At 34.8% G+C, this 24,640-nt stretch overlaps 1 protein-coding gene across 1 annotated transcript in view; it reads left to right on the forward strand.

Moving 5' to 3' along the window:
- Positions 1-23,402: 23,402 nt before the first annotated feature.
- Positions 23,403-24,640, forward strand: part of LOC131071211 (GDSL esterase/lipase At4g01130) — a 31,487-nt gene continuing 30,249 nt past the window's right edge. The window contains exons 1-2 of the mRNA XM_058006959.2: positions 23,403-23,798; positions 23,930-24,142. Of these exons, the coding sequence (XP_057862942.1) occupies positions 23,528-23,798; positions 23,930-24,142 (484 nt within the window). The 5' untranslated portion in view covers positions 23,403-23,527. The remainder of the gene's footprint in view (positions 23,799-23,929; positions 24,143-24,640) is intronic.

Below are 24,640 nucleotides of genomic sequence, written 5' to 3' on the forward strand. Positions count from 1 at the left end.
GAGAGGAAGATAGATATATATATAAATTAAGAATAAATTTGGTCTATTTTTTGCATCCCTTTGTGTTTTACATAAAGTCACTTGGTACTTCCATTTTGAAAATGATTTTGGTTGTGAAATAAGTCTTAAAATGGATTAGAAATAGATTGAAATCAATTATGCATCCACTTACAAAGATCCAAACACAACTCAAATAAAAACCTTTGAATCAAGAATATAGTCAAGCTCCATTATGAATAAGGTCATGTTATGATAGAAATAGGGAGAGAGGGAGAGAGAGCGAGAAATGAGGAAGGAAAAAGGGATATATGGAGGGGGAAGAGTGAGAGAGATGGGGGTAAGGAGATGGAGATAGAGAGGAGGTTAGAGATAGATATGGAGATGGAGATAGAGAGGAGGAAAGAGATAGATATGGAGATGAAGATAGATAAGAAGAGGGATATGGAGAGGAGAGCAAAAGATAAAAAGAGAGAGGGATAGATAGAGAGAAAGAGTTAAATATATAGAGGAGAGAGATTGAGAGAATGAGAGAGGGACATATAGAAAAATAAAGATAGCAATGTGATGTCCCCATCCTTACTTTAAGATAACCTTCAATAAACAAATGTTCAGGGGTGGCATTTTTTAACCCTTAAGCAGTTATAGTTTAGAAATAAAGATTAGAAACCATGAAGTCTTATAAAAAAGACAATAATCATTGGAGAAAAATAAAGGCAAGAAGAACAATGGCATTGACTACCTCTCAACAGAAGATCTTCATTACCGATATTATCAAGTTGCAGACTTGTGACAACAACCTAGATTGCTCAATAACTCCTATATTTGCATGTGTATAATGATATCCATTAGACAAAGCATTGTATCAGGAACTAATTCTTATTTTATAATTCAGTTTTTATCAGACCTATCACATTGTAGACACAAAAAAAAAAATCAGAAATTATATTTGATAAATATCATTTGATTCCATTGCAATTTATGTACAAAGTAAGAAGATTGAATTAAGTAATTGTCTCCTAAGGGTTAGAATCCAAAAAGGGACAAATGTACAAGTGGTAGATCAGAGCTAACGAGCCTGCAAGATAGTGGGAAAAATATTCCAGATTAATAAAGATGAAAACAATTGATGCGCCAGTCCTGTAATGTTTGGTGGTGGATGCTCTATGTTTTACAGCCTCTTTTGCCTCTAGTCCCCTCAAAACCTGTTTACCTTAATAAAAAATAATTGATCTGCTAGTATAGAGATTGACATAAGGAGAGGCTCCGAGTATGGGAGAAAATTTACATATGAATCAACTCATGGAAGGTCAAAGAAGCACTCAAGAAAATTTGAATCAATTTTTGAACAAGTTAACACAAATATGCAATAATGAAAACAAAGGAGGTAATATAAATCAATTCATTCAAACTACTACAGCAAATTTAAATATAGTACCACCAACATTTTCATATAAAGTCCGTACTATAGTTCCCCCCCCCGCCCACTATAGAAAGTCTAGCAAGATAATTAATTAACCCCCCCAGGAGGTATATAGTCAGAGGTCCTTATTAAAGTATGCCTCCTAGCCCTCCAATTAATATGCCTGCTAGAGTAACAAAAGTTGACTGATGAGAAAATTGTGAGCTAACATTAATGGATCTACATGAACAAATAAATCAAGATTGGGTAAAAAGTGGGTTACATCATGTGACATGGCCCTCGATGACTACATAGAGATAATGGTTAAGTATTCTCCTAAGGGGCAAAGAAGTAATCACTTCGACCTGAGAAGAAAAAGTGGAAAGCATAAACACTTTAAAGAACAAAAGATGAATGATTGAAATATATCAATTGCATCCAGAGTCTCACACATCCCTTCCTCACAACAAATGCTAATGGAGACATTGGAAGTGATTATACCAAAGAAGAAAGTGTTATTGCAAAGCATGAAACCCTAGGAAAGGCTAAAGTAATAAAGCATCATCAAACACTACAAAATCAGAATATGATCTCTATGCAATTCAAGGAGCCTAAGATACAAGAAATAGTTTGCAACACTTCACAAGAAATAAAAGAGATTAATTCCACATGTGTTCCTACTATCACAAGTAAATTGAGTACATGGATTCATATGGATGGTGAGATTGATCTTACATAGTCTCAAGGATAATGCACTAATGATGATATTTTAGAGATTAAATCCAATTCAGATTATGGGAACTTGCTTATTGATGATGGTGTCAACCAAAGTCATCTTTCACTTCTCAAAGGCTTGAAATCTACTAACAAGTCAATGGTTGTGGATGAAGAGGACAACTTGTCCAATGACACTAAGGCAAAGACTACACCTTGTGATGAACCCAAGTCCATTGAAGAAGATAAGCAAGGTGAGGTGGCCTCAAAAGACAAGGGAAAACAAATGAGACAACTATTCTATGAAGCAATGGAAAGCAAACAACTCAGGAAATTAATGGATAGTGTTGTGGATGTGGAAAGAACTCTTTGCTTATGTGAATGGTGGAACAAGAAGTCTAGTTATGCCAAGATGGTCTCTTTAGGAGCAAAAGAGAATTTGTGAAAGATGAAGCTAAGGCATGGACACCTAGGTGAGCAAGAGACATATATTGCAACCAAAAGAGATGATTCAACTATTCTATTAATAATTCCACACACTCCTAATCAAGAATCTCAATCAACAATCTTGAGGGCTCAGAAGGATTGTTGACCAAAAGAAGTAAGTCTGGAGAAAGGTAAAGTTGGTATTGGGAACAAGGAAAATTGTCAGATTTTTAGTAACCCCTTGTTTGAAGTAGAAGCAAATGAGGTATAGGACAACCCTCTCTTTGAACTCAATCAAGAAGATCCTCTTGAAGTCTATGACAACCCTAAAGACACTCATAGAATTTGGGATCCTAGAGCATCTCCTATTAATGAAGAATTGGGACTAGTTTAGAGTAGTAAGGCAAATTTTAGCATCACCAATCAATCTCTCATCAGATTTCAAAAGATTGTAGATTAGATCCAGTTAACAAAGAAGATTCATTTCTTGGATCAAAGATCAAATATTGATTATAGGAACTTGGTAGAAAGGAAAAACACTTTCAGTAGGTATCTGACACAAGATATTTATTCCTATCGCTATTGTTTGATAAATTTGACATCCACAAATGACCAAACGAAGAAACGGGCATTGAAACATCCTACAAGTACCTTTCCAATTATGAAAATGAGAACTTAACACATTGACCACATGAGGGTAAACTCATAAGGGGCTCAAAGGTTGACGAATATCTGATGTTCAATAATAGATATGTTTAAAATTGTCAATGGACATCCTTGTAAATAGTCCATGCAGCCTTGGATGACTCACCTTAAGGATTTAAATATTACAAGATCATTATTTTGGGTTATCAACCTAACTACATTAAGAACCATTGGAGTTCAAATCTTTGGGATTTAAAAAATCTACATGATGAGTGAAGTGCATAATTGTTGGAAGATATTAATTTCTACCAACAAACAAAGTAGAATAGTCAATTGGGCATTTAAAATGGAACCTTCTCACCAACTTCCACTGAAACTCATTTCTCATATTTTTTTATAGTTCGCATTCTGGAAAAGTCTACAGACATCACTAAATTGAGTATATATAATTGTTTTGTGCAACCAATGAAATCTGGTTATGTGCAATAGCACACAATGTAATTTATGTGTCTCAATGTCTTAATTTTATGTGTCTCGCTCCATCCACCCCTACAAAGTGGTATCAAAGCAGATGTTGAGATCTTGGGTGTGAAGCATATCAGAGCAGGGCTATCAGAGGTTGTGTGAAGACCAGATCAACAGTGGTTTGTAGAGAGTTTTTTTTTTTTTTTTGAGTCTTTCCCTTGTTATTTCTCCTGTCTCTGCCCCCACTTCATAGTGGTAGATCTATCTATGTCTCTTCTTTGCTGGGAATAGTCAAGGATAGTTCTTGGTAGTGTAGAGCTCAAGCTATTTGGTGTAGAAGGAAAGAAGAGGAGACAAATCACATGAAGAAAATGTGTTCTTTTATGTGGGTGAGAGAAAGGCCTCGTTGTTCTAAAGTTGCTTCTAAGTGCTAAATGGAATAGTAGTGCCAATGAATTTGACATATTGAATGTTGTACCGCCCAAACAATGGGAAACATCTGTGGTAGAAATGTAGATCAAAGATGCTAGTGTTGAAAAAAATTGAGGGTCGTTGCTAGAGCTGAAGGAGTAAAGGAGGAGCACACCCATGCTAAGAATGAATGTGCCTTATCATGTACTCTGTATCCATATGTTTTGGTTGTATTTTGATAGTATTTTGTCATAGAGAGAAGTATTATGCCAAAGTTTGAACCCATGACCAATATAGAGTAGAATTTTAGACATTTTTTGGGGGGAAAATAAATGGTAAGAGAAAAGTGATTTGTAGTGTTGGTTGTGTCTGAGCCTTCTCTGCAATTGTTGCCTTTAAAAAATTTTAACTTATGGGTCTCATGATTTTTGTGGCTATAAGTTTTCTTTTGTTGGCATGTGTATCTATGTGCTAGGTGAAGCGTATAGGATTGGTCTGCATAAAGTTTGTGGGATGTTAATTTGTTGTGCAAAGTGAAGCCGTGAAGTCTGAGTGCATGTTGATTAGTGGCAAATTGGTCAAAAGTCACTAGTTTCGTATATAGGTCGCAACCTTAGAGTTAGATTGAAGGATTCGCATGGGTGTGGGAGTTACAGTTGTTGAAGGTTTCACGGTAGCTAATAAGGGGGAGCCAAAAAATTAAAAAGAGGAAAAACAAAGCCACCAAGATTGTGATTTGTCACAACCATTGTTTGAAGCTGGAAGATTGGAGGCATGCACAACTGTTCGAAATCAAGAGAATGAGGTGAGTTTAATTGATTGTTACAATGGGAAGATTAGGCAGGAAAATATAAATTTAATTTTTGAGATAGATCTTTTAAAAGAAGAATTAATAGAAGTGAACAAAAGTAAAGTACAAATACAAGCACAAAAATATAAACTTTCGAATGAAATTAGTAATTATAAAGAGAAAATTGAAGAGCTAGAAGAGAAGTTAAAGTGGTTGAAAGAAGAACATATTTTGTAGATGAAGGAATTGATTAAATTTGATGAGAAGAATAAAGAGTTAGAGGAAAAGTTAAAATTGTTTGATGAGATTAAGAAAAGGAATGAATATCTAAAACAAATAATGGAAGAAAGAATCTAAAACAAGATGTATGCAAATGGATTGTGGATGGAGCTTTGCATCTAGTTCTAGCAGAAAATTACAAGTGTGATTAAGAATTTGTCCAAGTATAAAAGTTTGCTTGTGAAAGTTGATTTCTATCAAGAAAGGTTTTCAAAAGGCATAACAGATGTTTCAAGTCAAAGGAAAGTATTTGGCAAGACGTCTATAGATGACAAGCTTACAAGAAGTTGTTGAAGAACTGTCACAGCAGTTGGAGAAAGCTAAGAGAAAGGCAGAATTGTTGAACAAAAGATTTGAAGATCATAGAAGGCATCATCATTGAAGAAAATATTTTAGGATAGTAAAAATGGTTTGAAGCTATGGAAGAAAATAATTTGAGGAAGTCTGCAGACTTCATTGGAGACAAAGGAAAAGAATCTACAGATAATAATGTTTCATTGGCATAATTGGATTGTATATGGGTACCTAACAAGGCTTTAGGCCGAGACCCATCTTTACTAGATCATGGCATGTATATTCAAAGTAATTGGTTCATGGTAGGAATTAAGGGGGAGTATTGGAAGATATTAATTTCTACCAACAAACAAAGCAGAATTGTCAACCAGGCATTTAAAATGGAACCTTCTCACTGATGGAAATAGGGCAGACAGCTGAGAGGGTGGGTGAATCAGTTATCACAAAAACTCACACTACTTAAACTTATTCTCAAATCTGATAATTAGACATGAAAGCATAAATTAGCAACACATCATAAATACACAACACCAATATTTTTGTGTGTGGAAAATCCTGTTAGAGGAAAAACCATGGTGGGGATGAACCCACAATATAGGTATACTCTATTAGAAGTATTATAATGGGGATTGCACATGCATTCAAGCTCACAACTCAAAAGAGAGGCTCACTATCTACAAACAATCATAGATCACTTTTGGAAATTATGAATTGTGAAATAGCATCTCCTTAATGCCTGGTTCAGTTCCATTGAAGCACAAAACAAATTTCTCCTTCACACTTCTTCTCTACCTTCAAAAAATGTATACATTCAGTGCACATACACACTCACACTCATCTACACATCACACTCGAATACAAAATTATTACAGTTATTTATACGTGACATCAACCTTGGAGAAATCATCAAGGTCGGCTCAACACTCACCACCTAATTACAAAAATACAACCACACTCATTATAGTATTACATGTGTACCAAGCAATGTCATTCAAGACATAGCACAAACTCAAATTTTTCACCTCGAACACATTACACCTCCAAGAATTATGCTTCGAACATCTGCAACACGTTACAAGCATCTGGTCAGCCAAGGACATGAAGAACACCAATGTACCAAAGAAAAACATCAATTATGAGCTCAATGATCAATAGGGACCACCAACACAAAAGGCACATGATCCAGAGAAATCCACAAGTATCATGAATTACCATAGCAACATCTGCACCAACACAAATTACTAGAATCACCAACATCTTCATATGGAACCTCAAGAACACTAACTGCAATGACTATCAACCTTGAAAAATCACTTGCAGACCTCCAAACCATGAACCACTTGAATTGAGGACAAACACCAATGTCCCAAATATACCCCCAAATCTGCAGAACGAGATATTACAATGCGGAACAATGCAGATCAAAATATTGTCACTTTGTCACCACTAAACAACTAAAAAACCAATCACAACACAAATACCCATAAATCAATCGAATCTCCATGCAAACCTATGAAACATTAATTGAATCAACTACAGACAACTCTCTACAAAAACTTTAATCCACAAACTCCGATCTTCATCATACTTACTACATTGAACAAACTAACTCAAGAAACTTCTCGGCATCACTATCTCAAGCAAAGGAATATGTTAACATCAATGACAACACATCTCTCAACTACCTCTCAAGCGCATATTTGCAAAATTCTTACAAAAATATCCCCCTTTGGCATTGATGGCAACATATGATGTGAAAAACTAACACAGTCAATGACAGAAAAAAAGCTCCCCCTTAGACCTTGCACACTACTCTTCTTCTCCTTTCATCTCTTCACAATTTTTCACATGACTCTCTCTCCCTTTGACATCAATGGAAAAGGCACATATTTGCAATCAAACCACAAAACTAACTACTCCTCCTGAGTAGAAGCCACCTATCATCCATTTGGATCACAACATATGACTATGAAGTGCACTGAACTGATGCATACCAATGCATCTTAATTCTAATCAAGAGGGGAAATCACCCCTAACTTACCTCTGAGATACTCAAAATTATCCTTAGGCAAAGGCTTCGTGAAGATATCTGTAGTCTGTTCTTTAATATATAGACACGTACTCCAATCTGACTTCCTTCTCATTTACCCTTTCTCTCAAAAAGTGAAACTTGATGGATATATGTTTAGTCTTTGAATGCAACACCGGATTCTTAGAAATTTTAATTGCACTTGAATTGTCACAGTAGATAGCAGTAGGCTCATCATACACTACTACATGATATCCTTTAGCATCTGCTTCATCCATACCAACTGAGTATAATTATTTGTTGCGACAATATACTATGCCTCTGTAGAAGATAAAGAAATAGAATTTTATTTTTTTCTCAACCATGAAACCAATCTTTTTCCCATGAAAAATGCATCGCCACTAGTACTCTTCCTGCCATCCACATCTCTTGCCCAATCAACATCAGTAAAATCACTCAAAGTAAAATTATCATCTTTAGGATACCACAGACCAAAATCAATTTGTTCCTTTCACATATCTAAAAATTATTTTGATAGTTATAACATGAGATTCCTTAGAATCAGCTTGAAATCTAGCAACAAGACAAATTGCATTCATGATATCAGGTTTGGTCTGAGTCAAATAAAGCAATCTACCAATCATAGATCTGTATCTAGTCTAATTTGTCTTAGGGGAATCATCATCATTAGTCAACTTACTGTTGGCAACAAAAATGAAGGAAAAATGAGAGGGGAGGGGGGGTGAATCAGTTTTCACCAAACTTAACCAAATTAACCTTAACTTCAAATCTGATCAAGAACACTAATAGCAAAGGTAAACACCACATCAATAACACACATAACACATGGAATTTTTATGTGGAAAACCCAATCAAGGGAAAAACCACGGTGGGAACCTACCCACAATATGATGATAATCTACAATAGTATGTGTAAATATTACAATGGGGAATGCACATGCATTCAAGCACACTACCTAGAGCTCACTGCTCAAAAAAACAAAGGGCTACAACCCTGGGAAGGCTCAATGCCTTACAAAGATCAGACAAAAATCCAGATTACATGAACTAAAGGAATAGCATCTCCAAATGCCTGATTACAGTTCTGGTTAAGCACACATACTCAAACTCTACTCTTCACACTTATGCACACTCTTTCGCACTTCTTCACTTATCTCCTCTGCTACTAAAGGATCAAACCAATATTTTCAAATGTAGATGCATCTCACAAATTAATATTACATGTATTTATACAATTCATCAACCTTTACATCAAGGTCGGCTCAACACATAAGACTTAATTATAAAATTACATCACATGATACATAAATCAATATGTGGACCAATACAATGTCGGAAAGGACATAGTATGGACCCAAATCAAATCCTCGAACACACAACACCACTAAATATCTCACCAAGAACATCCGCTACATGCAAGAACCATCTAGTCGGCCAGAAAGTCATATAACACGAAGAATACCACCAGACCAATAAAATCTTCAATAACGCACACCATGATCAATGTGAACCACAAAAATGCATCGAACATGATTGAAGAACATTAACAAGCAATGTGAATTCCACCACAATAACCACTACAACTCGGATAACTAGAATCATCATTATTTCATTACCGAAGCTTAAGAACGCCAACAATAATCTAACAGATACGCTTGTGAAGTTCCAAATCATGAACCACCCAAACTGAGGATAAACATGAATGTCCCAAAAACTCTCCAAAAACCACACAATATTATGATTCAATTCTGAAGCAATACAAATCAAAAATCACAACTCTGTAATACAGGACCAACAGAAAAACTAATCACCACACTGGATCACATAACTCGATCAAATCACCTTCCAAAACACTGAAACTCATACTCAATCAACTAGAGATAAGCATATCAAAACCCATTAATCTGCATCAACAAATTTGCAACAAATCACCCAAACCAACTCTCTACAACACCAAAACATAAGAAACACAGGAATATGTTGACATCAATGACAACAACACATTCCAACAACTCTAATGTCCAACACTTACATCTGGGATTCTGGTCATCATAGGAGTACCAACCGCCTTTGAATATTTCATACCAAACTTCTTCAACAACTCTTTTACATACTTGGACCGAGATATAAAGATTCATTTTTCTGACTGTGGGATTTGTAAACCCAAAAATAATTTCATCTCTCCTATCATAGACATTTCAAATTCATTTTGCATTTCATTAACAAACTTTTTGCACAAACTATCATTCCCTCCATAGATAATATAATCAACAAAAACTTCAACAATCAAAATGTTATCATGATCAATCTTGAAGTACAAATTACTATCAGCAGTACCTTTGTTAAAATCTAGATTCAACAGATACTTATCCAATCTAGCATACCATGCTCTTAGGGCTTGCTTCAGTTCATACAAAGCTCTCTTCAACTAACAAACCATATCTCCTTGATCAGATAATTGAAATCCATCTAGTTGCTCAATGTATGTACCTCTTTTTCCAATTCACCATTTAGGAATGATGACTTGGCATCCATCTAATAGACTTTTAAATCCTTGTAAACAAAAAAAAGGAGAAACAATCTTACAACTTCAATTCTTTCCACAAGGGAAAAATTTTCTTCAAAATCAATTCCTTCCATTTGTGAATATCCTTTACAATCAAGTCTTTCTTTGTTTCTAACAACTTCACCTTGCTCATTCAACTTGTTATGGAAGACCCATTTGGTTCCAATTACATTTTTGTCCTTAGGTCTGGGAAAAAGATCTCATGTATTATTCTTTTCAATTTGCATCAATTCTTCTTCCATTGCTTTTACCCAATGTTCATCTTTGCATGCTTCATTTACATCCTTAGGTTTAATCTTTGAAATCAAACAATACTCAACTTGATCTTCAACAATTCTTCTTCTTGTTTGAACACCTTTATTTCTATCTCTTATGATCTAATTTTCAGAATGATTCAACCTTACATACGTGGGAATCTTAAGATTTTCTTGAATTTTAGACTCTTGTTTTCTTTCTTCAGCACTTGCACTAGTTCCTTCTCCTTGAGGCACTGGATTCTCCAAAATGATCTGGACTTGATTCTGGGTTTGAGGTTGCTTCCCATTGTTTTTACTATCACTCTGATCATCTGAATCATATCTACAAGGTTTGGATTGTCTCTCATTTCTTTCATCAACCCTGACATTTATACTCTCAACTATCTTCCTTAGTCTCTTATTATAACACTAGTAGGCCTTTCTTTTGGTAGAATAACCAATAAATATTCCTTCATCAAATCTAGCATCAAACTTTCCTAGATCTTTATCCTTCTTGATAGAACATATACTTCCAAAAAAATTGAAATATTTAACAGTAGGAGCATGACCAAACCATAATTCATAAGGAGTATTATCGATATCACCTCTGATATGTACCTGGTTAAGAGTGTAAACAGCGATACTCACAACTTCTCTCCAATAGACATGCAAAACATTTCCCTCCAACATTTTGTCCTGGCAGATTCTTGATTGGTTTTGTTCTTCCTTTCCACAACTCCATTTTGCTAAGGGGTTCTCAAAGAAGACAACTATCTTCTTACCCCATGTTCTTCACAAAATGTATTGAACTCACTGAAAGTGAATTCACCACCTCTGTCAGATCTCAGACACTTCATCTTAAACCTATCTCTATCTCAGTCATAGCCTTGAAAATATTTAACTTATCTAGAGCCTCAGACTTCTCCCTCAAGAAAGTAACACACATCATCCGAGAATAATCATCAATCAGCAACATGAAATATTTGTCTCCCTACAAACTTCTAATTCTAGAAGGACCACACAAATGAGTATGCACAAGATCCAATAATCCATTTGAAAAATGCTTCTTATTCGTGAGAGTAACTCTAGTTTGTTTTTCTATCTGACATTCCATGCGACTATTCCAAAGAGAGTAGTTGGTACCATCAAATATCAAATTGTCCTTGTAAGTTGTCTTTCCTGATCACCTCAAGCGATTAAGCTTCTTCATAGGAACTTGATTTGATACCAATTGATGGAAATAGGGCATACAACTGAGAGTGGAGGGGGGTGAATCGGTTGTCACAAAAACTCACACTACTTCAACTTATTCTCGAATATAATAATTAGACATTAAAGCATAAATCAACAACACATCATAAACACACATAACAACAAGATTTATGTACATTGAAAACCCTGTTAGGGAAAAACCAAAGTGGGGATGAACCCACAATATAGGTATACTTCATTAGAATTATTACAATGGGGAATGCACATGCATTTAGACTCACTGCCTAGAGCTCACGGCTCAAAAAAGAGGCTTACTGCCCAAAAGAGAGGCTCACTATCAACAAACAATCACAAATCACTTCTGAAAAATTATGAATTGTGAAATAGCATGTCCTTAATTCCTGGTTCAGTTCCATTGAAGCACAAAATAAATTTCACCTTCACACTTCTTCTCTGCCTTCAAAATATGTATGTATATTCAGTGCACATACACAATCACACTCATCTACACATCACACTCGAATACAAAATTATTACAGTTATTTATACATGACATCAACCCTGGAGAAATCATCAAGGTCGGCTCAATGATCACCACCTAATTACAAAAATACAACCACACTCAATACAGTATGACATGTGGACCAAGCAATATCATTCAAGACATAACACAGACTCAAATATTTCACCTCGAACATGTTACACCTCTAAGAATTACGCCTCGAACATCTGCAACATGTTAGAAGCATCCGGTCAGCCAAGAACATGAAGAACACCAATGTACCAAAGAAAAACATCAATTATGAACTCAACGATCAATAGGGACCACCAACACAAAAGGCACATGAGCCAGAGACATGTCCACAAGCATCATGAATTACCATAGCAACATCTGCACCAACACAAATTACTAGAATCACTAGCATCTTCATATTGAACCTTAAGAACATTAACTGAAATGACTGTCAACCTTGAAAAATCACTTCCAGACCTCCAAATCATGAACCACTTGAATTGAGGACACCCACCAAAGTCCCAAAAATACCTCCAAATATGCAGAACAAGATATTACAATGTGGAGCAATGTAGATCAAAATACTATCACTCTATCACCACTAAACAACTGAAAAACCAGCCACAACATAGATACCCATAACTCAATCAAATCTCCATGCGGACCTCTGAAACTTTAACTGAATCAACTATAGACAACTCTCTACAAAGCCTTTAATCTACAAACTCTGATCTTCATCATACTTACTGCGTTGAAAAAACTAACTCACTGAACTTCACTACATCACTGTCTCAGACAGAGAAATATATTGGCATCAATGACAACACATCTCTCAAATATCTCCCAATAACATATTTGCAACATTCTTCCAACACTCACCAACTTCAACTGACACTCATTTCTCACATTTTTACTATTCTTGCATTTTAGAAAAAATTACAGACCTCAATAAATTGAGGTAGATGTTATTTTTTTGCACAAGCAATAAAATCTGGTTATGTGCAAGCAATAAAATTTGTTTATGTGCAACAACAGACAATGTAATTTTTATGTGTCTCAATGTGTTAATTTTTTGTGTCTTGCTCCATCCACCCGTACAATAATGAGTTCAATGAGTTCCACATGAAGCTAAGGATAGATGTTGAAACATTCTACAAACTTGAGATCCAAGGATCATTATAACATGATGGAGGACAAGTATCTCCAAAAATGGGAGATTGTGATGTTATATGTTCAAGGTGACAGTCCTGAACCCTTAAGCAATTATAGTTTAGAAAAAAAGATTAGAAACCATGAAGTATTATAAATAAGACGGTTTCCTAATCATTGGAACAAAATAAAGGCAAGAAGAACATTGGCATTAATTACCTCCCAACAGAAGAGCTTCACTACATACCTACAACGAATTAGCCAGCATCACATCATAAATAATAATTAACAATCATAAGTAACTATAACTATTGTATGCTTATGATAAGGTTCATGAATAATGATTCTAAATCATGTCGGTAAGATATGAGAGGATGATGAAGAATGAATACTAGTAACCATCAATGATAGGGAAGATTATCTTGAAGATATCTATCATCATGTATAGGTTAGATATCTGATCAAAGCATACACATGGCATGGAGATCAATGAAGACTAAGTATACTCACCAAGCATTAATGGAAGAATACCATCAATGACAATATCCATTAATAGTGAAGATCATTATAAGACAGAGAAGGATGTAATATACAAACCAAATATAATTACAAGTAGATTGTCTAAGGAATTCAAACAAATCATGATTAATGATGAAAATCAATATTAATTAGAGGATAGCAATCAATTGATTAGTCAACGATGAATTGTAAGACTGAGAAGCGCTAAGATAGTGATTGTGTTAGTTGACATTATCAAGTATATTACACAAAGACAAGTATTATAGTAACAAAGGCATTGATTACTGTGAGAAAAATAACAATTGCGGAAAATTTGCAAAAAAGAACAATAGTACATAACACACAAATTTACGTAGAAAAACCTGGTAAAAATATACTAGTAAAAAACCACGGGAAAATTTTGTCTTTCATATTGATTTTTTAGGAATTACAGAGTTACAACAATCTCAAATTTGTCCATCAAAACATGACTTCGAGCAACCTAAAACAACTGAGTTGCAGTCCTACTTGAATACAACTTACTAAATATAGTAAGTATGACTCGCACAACTGCATGTAAAACACATGTCGAAATTATTATTTATGTAAATCCATGATGACGCAACCACTACTAGCTAAGATAGCCATGATAACTCAACCACTGCTAGCTAAGAGTCCAATTTTGACTTCACATTCCAACATTCTCCCACTTGAAGTCAAATTTTAAACTCTGAACAATTCCTCTACTAAAAGACCATTGCCAATTATGCCTATCATCACATAAACTGCAGACCAAGAGAAGTTCTGCACCAAATGAACTTCTCTCTACTAATAGGTTTCGTCATAATATCTGCAGGGTTTACATCAGTTTGAATCTTGGCTAAAGAGATTTGTCCTCCTTCCACCACTTCACGAACACAGTGATATTGAATATCCATATGCTTTGTTCTGGAATGGTAAGTTGAGTTTCGTGCTAAGTGTATATCACTTTGAGTGTCACAATGCAGTACCATGTTATCTTGCTTCACTTACAACTCACCCAAAAGTCTATGAAGCCAAATCACCTCCTTGCTAGCCTGTGTTGCTGCCATATATTCTACCTTAGTAGTAGACAATTCCACCACTACCTACAACTTCGACACCCAACTAACAACACCTCCAACTAAAGAGAAAACATAACCTATTGTAGAATTTCTCTTATCTTTGTCTCCACCAAAATCTACATCCACATACCCATTAACTTGAATACTACTCCCACTGTAACAGATAGCAGCATCTAAAGTGCCTCTCAAATATCTAAGAATCCACTTCACAGTTGTCCAATGATCAGTAATAGGATTCGCAATGTACCTACTGACAACTCCCACTGCTTGTGCAATGTCTGGTCTGGTGCACACCATGGCAAACATAAGACTTCCTACTATTGATGAGTACAATACATGAGACATCTATGTCTTCTCTGCTTCTGTGCTAGGGCACTGTTCATAAGACAATTTAATATGAACAGGAAATGGAGTACTAACTGGTTGTGCTTTATGCATATTGAAGCGTTGCAGAAACTTCTCCACATAAGTTCTCTGACAATCATAATTTCTTGTTGTGTCTTTCTCTATGTATCCTCATTTGAAGAATTTGATTTGCACTACCTAAGTCCTTCATCTCAAACTCCCTAGCAAGATGAGTTTTCAAATGGGTGATTTTATACATGTTGGGGCCTGCTACCAACATATCATTAACATACAGTAGTAGAATAATAAAACTACCATCATCATACCTTTGAAAATAGGCACAATGATCAGCCTCACATCTAGTAAAACCCAAACTCAACATGAAGGAATCAAGCCACTTTTACCAACACCTTGGCGCCTGTTTCAAACCATACAATGATTTTCTCAGCCTAAAACAAGATTCTCATTGGCTCTTTCCTCAAAACCTTTTGTTTGTTGCATATAAATCTACTCAAAGAGATCACCATGCAAGAAGGTTGTTTTTACATCTAACTATTCTAACTCCAAATCAAGACTAGCAACAAGAGCTAAAACAACTCTAACAATACTTAACCCTACAACAGGTGAAAACATTTCATCAAATTCAATACCAAATTTTTGTGCATACCCCTTGGCCACTAACCGAGTTTTATATCTCTCCAAATTATCATTTAAATCTCTCTTCAACTTGAAGACCCACTTGTTCCCAATATTTTTTCTCCCCTTAGGCAATGGCACAAGCTCCCATGTTTTGGTATTATGCAGAGCTTCCATCTCCTCTTCCATAGCAACTCTCCATTTTATTGCACATTCAACATCACAAGCCTTTTGATATGAACTAGGTTCACCAACATCAGTAAGTAATGAATAAGCAGAATTACAAGTAAGAGAATCCCTTACAGATGGTTTGATTACTCTACTGGATCTTCTTAAAACATGTGATGATTCACCCTGTGGCTCAACTAGTTGTTTTTCTTCTAGTTGATCTCCATCTAGTTGCTCTTCATCTGGTTGTTCTTCATCAAGCACATCCAGATGATCATCACATTTTTCAACCTCTGTTGCAATAACTTCTGTACCTTGTTGTTATTTAGCTCTTTGCATTGAATTTTATTTAAATACACATCTTGACTAACAATAATCTTGTGGGTAGCAGTATCCCACAATCTGTACCCCTTTGTACCTTCTACATAGCCAAGAAAAATACATTTTGTGGACTTCTTGTTCAGCTTATTATATTCTCTTTAGGAATATGTACATAAGCATTGCAACCAAAAATACAAAGGAATGAGTAATCAACCAGTTTACCTTTCCTTATTTCTTCTGGAATTCTATTACCAAGAGCAGTAGTGGGAGATCTATTGATCAGGAAACAAGTTGTATTTACAGCCTCACCCCAAAATTTATGCTCCAAACCAGCAGTACTCAACATGCATCTAGCTCACTGCATGATTGTACAGTTCATGCGTTCAACAACACCATTTTGTTGTGGTGTTATAGAAACTGTCAACTGCCTTGCAATTCCATGCTCACCGCAAAATTGATTAAATTATGATGAACAAAAATCACCTCTGTTATTAGTTCTAAGACATTTTATTGTCTTACCTTTCTGATTCTCTACCAGAGCTCTAAACCTCTTAAAACAAGAAAACACTTCAGATTTCTTCTTGAGAAGATAAATCCACACCTCATGGGAATTATCATCTATAAATGAAACAAAATATGATGAACCTCCAATAGATATTATAGGAGCTTCCCAAGTATCTGAATGAATTAAATTTAATACATTGTTGCTTCTGGTAGTACTTCTAGAAAAAATCAGTCTATTATGTTTTCCAAACAAACAATGTTCACAAAAACTTAAATCTTTAGATTTTGCACCTGGGAGAATATTTCTATCTAGCAGTACCTTGAGACCTCGTTCACTCATATGGCCTAGCCTTTGATGCCAGGTTGATAATGAGTCCATCTCTACATCAGATACCACAACAACCTCTCCAATGTTAGTTTGTCCATCTAACCTATAGAGATTGCCAACCTTCTCTCCCTTTAGCACAACCAAAACTCCCTTTGTTACCTTGAGACAACTATTTTCACCACTGAATCTATAACCTTGTTCATCAAACACTCCAAGTGAAAGTAATTTTTTCTTTAAACCGGGTACATGCCTAACATGTTGAATAGTTCTAACTACTCCATCAAACATGTTGATTCTTAACTCTCCTTCACCAACAGCTTCACATGGGTTTTCATTTCCCATGTAGACCATACCACCATCACAAGACCGATAAGAAGTAAACCAAGCATTGTGTGGTGTCATATGAAAGGAAGCACCAAAATCAAGAATCCAAACATGAAGTAAAAAACTTCTCAAATTAGTAGTTAATACCTCTCCATCTTCCAATGGTGTCTGAACTTTAGCAATGTTTGCCTTAGATGCAGGTGTACTAGGATTCTCCTTGGTTGCTTTTGGCATCCTGCAATCCTTCTTGACATGCCCATTCTTGCCATAGTTCCAGCATTTCACCCTTTTTCGCCCCTTTGATTTGGACCTGGTTTGTCCACGCTCAGTATTTGCTCTTTCTTGAGTTCTGCCTCTTGCAACAAGGGCTTCATTAGAAGAAGATCCTTGAGATATCTTCTGCCTTGAATCTCAGAGATTAGAGTAGCCACCACATCCTCAAAGACTATCTTCCCACTCAATGCAGAATTACAGAGAACCATAACCAACTGATCACAACTATCTGGCAAGGATCAAAGTAATATTGTTGCCTTATCTTCTTCATCGATTTTCACACCCACTGAAGCTAATTTGCTTGTGAGTGTGTTGAAATCATTCAGATGATCTATGACAGATGAATTGTCACACATCCTCAAATTATACAACTGTCTCCTTAGAAGAATTTTGTTTGCTAATAAATTCATCTCATACAACTTTGCAAGCTTATTCCACAAGTCATGAGCAGAATTCTCCTCTGCAACATTGAAGAGAATTGAATCTGCTAGAGATAACTGGATTGTTGCTCTATCCTTGCTATCCATGGTATTCCAATCTCTTGTGCTCATATTTGTAGGGTTTTATGATACTCCTTTAAGAGCTTTGTCACATCCATCCTTCACCAAAAAAGCTTGAATCTTAAGCTTCCATAGAGAAAAATTCAAACCATCAAACTTATGTACCTCAAATCTGGTAACACTATTTCCATCCATTGCTCACTTCTAAAAACAAACAACTTCTACATAAATAACCTATGCTCTAATACCAATTGTGAGAAAAAAAACAATTGCAAAAAATTTGCAAAGAAGAACAATAGCACATAACACACAGATTTACATGGAAAAACCTGGTAAAAATATACCAGTAAAAAACCATAGGCAAATTTTGTCTTTCGTATTGATTTTCAGGAATTACAGAGTGACAACAATCTCAAATTTGTCTATCAAAACATGACTTCGAGAAGCCTAAAACAACCGAGTTGCAGAGTCCTACTTGAATACAACTTACAAAATATAGTAAGCATGACTCGCACAACTGCATGTAAAACTAGTGGACAATCCATGATGACGCAACCACTGCTAGCTAAGATAGCCATGATGACTCAACCACTGCTAGCTAAGAGTCCAAATTGGACTTCACATTCCAACAATTACAAGATCTATGGATGACAACGATTATGGTTCCTTGATCAAGTAAACCGATAGTTAGGAAGAAGTTTGACATGGGGAGTTGTGTCTCATGATTATGAAGAGATGCAATCTATTCATATTGCAAATTATGAGAATCAGATATCCACAATCAATTATCAATTTGATTTTATATATTTGATTTCTTAATCCAGTTTGGATAGCTCGTGAAGGGCAAAGGAGGAAGGCCCATAATCTAGAGCATAGCTGAATTGTCACCAATTAGAAATAGCTCCCCCCCATTGCAAGCATTTAAATATCTAACAAGAACGATAATAGATCACTAATTAGTGATATCAAAATATTATCTGCTTATAACATTGACAAATCAGACATAGTAGCATACTAAGGAGCAGTAAGACATTATTTGCATGCAATCAAAGGCCAATTCAGAGACAACGTATAGATATTATTGAGTTGCAGACTTGTGACAACAACTTCTCGCTCAAGAACTCCTATATTAGCATGTGTATATTGATATCCATCAGACAATGCATTGTATCAGGAATTAATACTTATTTCATAATTCATTTGTTATCAGACCTATCACATTGCAGACAATAAAAGTAATAAATCAGAAATTGCATTTGATAATTTTCATTTGATTTTGTTACAATTTATGTACAAAGTAAGAAGATTGAATTAAGTAATTGTCTCCTAAGGGTTAGAATTTAAAAAGGGATATTACAGATAGAGAGGAAGATAGAGATAGATATGGAGATGGAGATAGATAAGAAGAGGGACATGGAGAGGAGAGTGAATTATAAAGAGAGAGGGATAGATAGAGATGGAAGAGATGAATAAATAGAGGAGAGAGAGGGAGAGAATGAGAGAGGGACATATAGAAAAATAAATATAGCAATAGGAAATGTTGTATAGAGAGAGGTAGAGAGAGGGAGAGATATAGGTGTAGAGAGAGATGGAGAGATAACAAGATAGAGATAGAGATAGAGAGGCACAAAGAGATAGATATAAAGTTATAGTAAGACGGAGAGGGAGAGAGGGAGAGAGGGAGAGAGATGGATGGATGGATGGAGAGAGATATGTCTATATTTAGAGGGCGATAGAGTAAGATAGGGGTAGAGGGAGAGGGAGAGATATAGATAGAGAGGTAGAGGGAGAGACAAAGATAGGGATAGATTGGGAGATAGGGAGGGAGACAAAGAGAGGAAGAGATAAAGAAATACAAAAGGAGAGGGAGAGATAACATGAGATGTATAGATGGTGAAATAGAGTGATAGAGATGTAGAGATATAAGGATATAGAGAGACAGGGAGAAGAGAGAGATTGGGAGATATATATAGACATAAAAACAAAGATAAGTGGAGTTAGAAAAATAAAGATAGAGATAGAGAGAGGGAGATATAAAGATATATGTACACACATATGTATATGTATATGTGTATATATGTATATATATGTATATGTGAAAGTGTGTGTGTATTTACATATGTATATATACATGTAAATATAATGTATGTATATATACATGTAAATATAATGTATGTATATATACATACAAACATATACACACGTATATATACACATATATTTGAAACCTTTTTTATATTAATCTATATTTTTATTACATATTTATTTAATAATTAATATAACATAATTATATCTATTTACTAATACTATATACGTTTTCCTTTACTTATGTTTATATTTTATTTTTTTCTGCTTCTTTTCTATTTTTTATACTCACCTTCTTCTTTTTTTCTTTCGTTTTTTTTTGGGGGGGGGGTCTATACTTACTTAACTATCTTTATATTATGCATTTCTATACATCCATTATTATTATTTTTTTAATAATAAAAACCTAGAAACAGGGTCCAAGAGCCCATAAAAATACACAGTCCGACCCAAAACTGAGAGTACAGGCAGAAAATATAGACCTGAATCAGAGAAGAAACGCTCCAAAGAGCACAGAGGCGAACACAACCAATGGGAACAGGTATAACAAGAAAGACATGACAAAGAATAGACATACCACAAGATCAATTGGTCACGAACCAAAAACAATTGAACTTGAATCTCCAGCACCACCACTACTCAATCAAGTGGGCGCACTTATAATATTTTCCTGCAATTTGCAATCCAAGCCAAAGAGCTCTGGCTTCAATGATGTTGGAGTCTATGCCTTAATCTCAGGCAAAAATGCACAAAGGTTGGCCCGGGTGGTCCCTGACAACCATTATTGTATCTTTATCATTTGCTCATTCTTTTTATTTTGCTTTTTCTTTTGTTTAGTTGTTGGTTTATATGTTTTTTTAATTTAAATTTTTTTGGATTGTTTAAATCTATTTTTGTTTTTTGTTTATTTATAGATTTATGGTTGTTTGTTATACCAAGTGTCATTGGTGTGCTTGTTCTTTTTTTATTTATTGTGTCTAATTATTTTTCTTTCTTTTATTATTAGTTCTGATTCCATCTTCTCCTTTCTTCTTTAAACACTATATTTTCTTTTCAATTTTACAAATTTCTCTTCCTATGATGGATCATTGAGTGTGTTCTAAAACGTTGATAAAAAATTCATATACAATTGTAAACTAGACGGTTGCACGCATATGAAATGGATTGTGGAAGACTCATACAAACTATAATGTGAATAAATGTCAAGAATGAAAAATCACAATGAAACAAATACACTAGAGTATGAGACACTAATATATTTTATAGAAATAATTTTCAAGAATAAATCAAGCTCCAAAGATCCAAGCTAATATGTTATTCAACAATTGAAAAGGTTGCACAATACACTTCCTGTTAGGAATATGAAGTCTAACGGTTGTAGGACTGTTCATCTTCCCAGACTCTTCACTTGATAGCTGAATATGATTGTATAAATAGATGAGTATAGGCCATGTAAACAATATTGGTTGTTGTTCTGGCTCAGCTGGATATTGACCGACATGGTGTTATTAATTGGAGGGAAAACACCCTTTTTCGATGGCATGAACATTGACCTATAATTGACTTTGCTACCGGTTACAAATTCATGGGTGTGTTTGTGTCTCAGAAAGTTGTAAGCAAAGATGTTCAGCTGTTAAATTTTGAGGAGTTTAATTTTCTTTGGAGAAGGCGTATCCGTGGTGTTCGTGAACAAGAGTTTGCGAAGTTAAAATATTCTCAATGTCTGGTTAGAATGTGAGTTTTGAAATGGAAATGCAAGGATGTTGTTGTGCATGGATGTACCAGTTAGCCTCAGGGGGAGACTGTTAGGAGTATGAAGTCTAACGGTCACAGGATTGTTTATCTTCCCAGACTCTTCACTTGATAGCTGAATATGATTGTATAAATAGATGAGTACAGGCCATGTAAACAATATTGGTTAATAGATGTTATTCCCTGCTTTCTGGTGAATGTAGCCATTTATTGGTGAACCACGTTAAACTTGTGTTAGTTGTGTTATGTGTTTATCTTCTTTTTGTTTTCGCTTTAGTTTACTTGTTTATATATATTTTCTCTGCTCGTTAATCTTTACACTTCCAAGCTCTAAGCCTTCCTAGAGATATGATTTCCACATTGGAAGAATGAAGCATAATATGATATAAGTAAGCTCCTATCTAAATATTTATATTTATGCAAAAAATAACACACACACACACACACACACACACACACACGCATATATGTATATATAATACATGCACATATACATATGTGTGTATATATGTATATATATACATATACATACATAAATGCACACACACACACACGCATATATGTATATATAATACATGCACATATACATATGTGTGTATATATGTATATATATACATATACATACATAAATGCATACACATATATATATTTGTACACACACACATACATACATGTATATATATTATGTATATGTATGTATGTGTGTACAAATTCTTAATCACTGTGCCATCAATATCTAATCTCAAAATTAAAATAATGAATAAATGATGTAAGCCTAAATATAAAATATACTTACAATATTAAATGCATTTTATAAAAGATTAAAAACTATTTTTGTTTACCCAATTCATCTAATTGACCATTGACTCTCTAAACTAAGAACTTCCAAAAGATATAATGTCCACATTCAAAAGAAAAATTAAGCATATCCACTTTGTCACCAAAACTTAATTTCTTTTAAAAAATAATGAATAAATGACATAAGCTATATATATATATATATATATATATATATATATATATATATATATATATATATATATATATATATATATATATATATATATATATATATAATCATTTTGTCAACAACACTTAATTTCTTAAGAAAAATAATGAATAAATGATATAAGCTAAATATAAAGAATTATATATGTAACCATTTTGTCAACAACACTTAATTTCTTAAGAAAAATAATGAATAAATGATATAAACTAAATATAAAAAATATATATATTCTTAACCACTTTGCCACCAACACTTAATCTCCAAAGAAAAATAATAAATAAATAATGTAAGCTAAATGTAAAATATACATTTTATAAGAAGTAAAAAGGTGTTTATGTTTATCCAATCAATCTACCTTACCATTGGCTCTCTAAATTATGACCACTCATAACAAATACTTTTACAATTGCATATAAACAAAACATGGCAAATGAAATGAGGCCTAGGGATTCGATCCCTTCCTACATTTATTTCAGATAAGCTCAACTCCTCCGATTCAGAAACACAAACCCCAATTGAGTGCTGTGGTAAATGGCGTATCGGAAGCAGCTTCTTCTTGTAATGGTGAGGGTCACAATATTTATGATTTCTCTGGTAAAATCAGGGGAGGCAGAGGTAGAGGCAGAGGCAGGGGAATGCAATCCTCCATTATTCGCCTTCGGAGCTTCCATGTTAGACGTTGGAGAGAATGAGGCGGCCATGCCAGGGCGGGAGGCCTCTGAATTCCCTCCTTACGGCCTCCATTATTTCGCCCGTCCCGCCGCTCGCTTCAGTAACGGCCGTCTGCTGATCGACTTCATTTGTAAGGATGTTCTCCGATTTTAGGTTTTTCATCACGGAATTCGTAGTTTCAAATCTTCTATTTTTAGGTTTTTCATCACGGAATTCGTAGTTTCAAAGCTTCTGTTGTTAATTTGCGATGAAATTGTGCAGCTCAGGGTTTGGGGTATGGTCTGGTGGATCCATATCTCAGATCGGTGGGGTCTAATTTTAAGCATGGTGCAAACTTTGCATCTTCGGGAGCTACTCTCGCCAATTCAACGGCCCCTGCCGACGGGAGTAACAGTGGCGGCTTGTTTTCGCTCTCTGTTCAGATCGATCAGTTTGGTTTCTTTAAAGCTGCCGTGTTAGCCTTCAATCATACCGGTCAGTTTTCATATTACCTTACATTTCCAAAGAATTAATTGTGGACATTAATGCACCTTTACGAATTCTTCTGCAAACCAGGCTATTAGTGACAGAATTTACTGTTTGCAATTTAGGATGTATTCAATTAAGATTTATATTCACGAGTGACTCGTTAGTTGACAGAACTGAAGAATCTTTACTGGTTATTTGAGGACCTTTACGAATTCTTTTACATATCAATGCCAAAATTTACTGTTTGCAATTGAGGTTGTATTCAATTAAGATTTATATCAGGCGTGACTCGTTAGTTGACAGAACTGAAGTAGCTTTCTTTGCTGGTTATTTGAGCACCTTTCCGAATTCTTTTGCATATCAATACCAGAATTTACTGTTTGCAATTTAGTATGTATTCAATTAAGATTTATATTCACGCTTAGTTGACAGAACTGAAGTAGCTGGTTATTTGAAGAAAGATCAAAGCAAACCAGGCTACGTTTACTGTTCACACTTTGGGAT

Source organism: Cryptomeria japonica, chromosome 1 (assembly GCF_030272615.1).
Source record: "Cryptomeria japonica chromosome 1, Sugi_1.0, whole genome shotgun sequence".
In the NCBI taxonomy this organism is placed as follows: domain Eukaryota; kingdom Viridiplantae; phylum Streptophyta; class Pinopsida; order Cupressales; family Cupressaceae; genus Cryptomeria; species Cryptomeria japonica.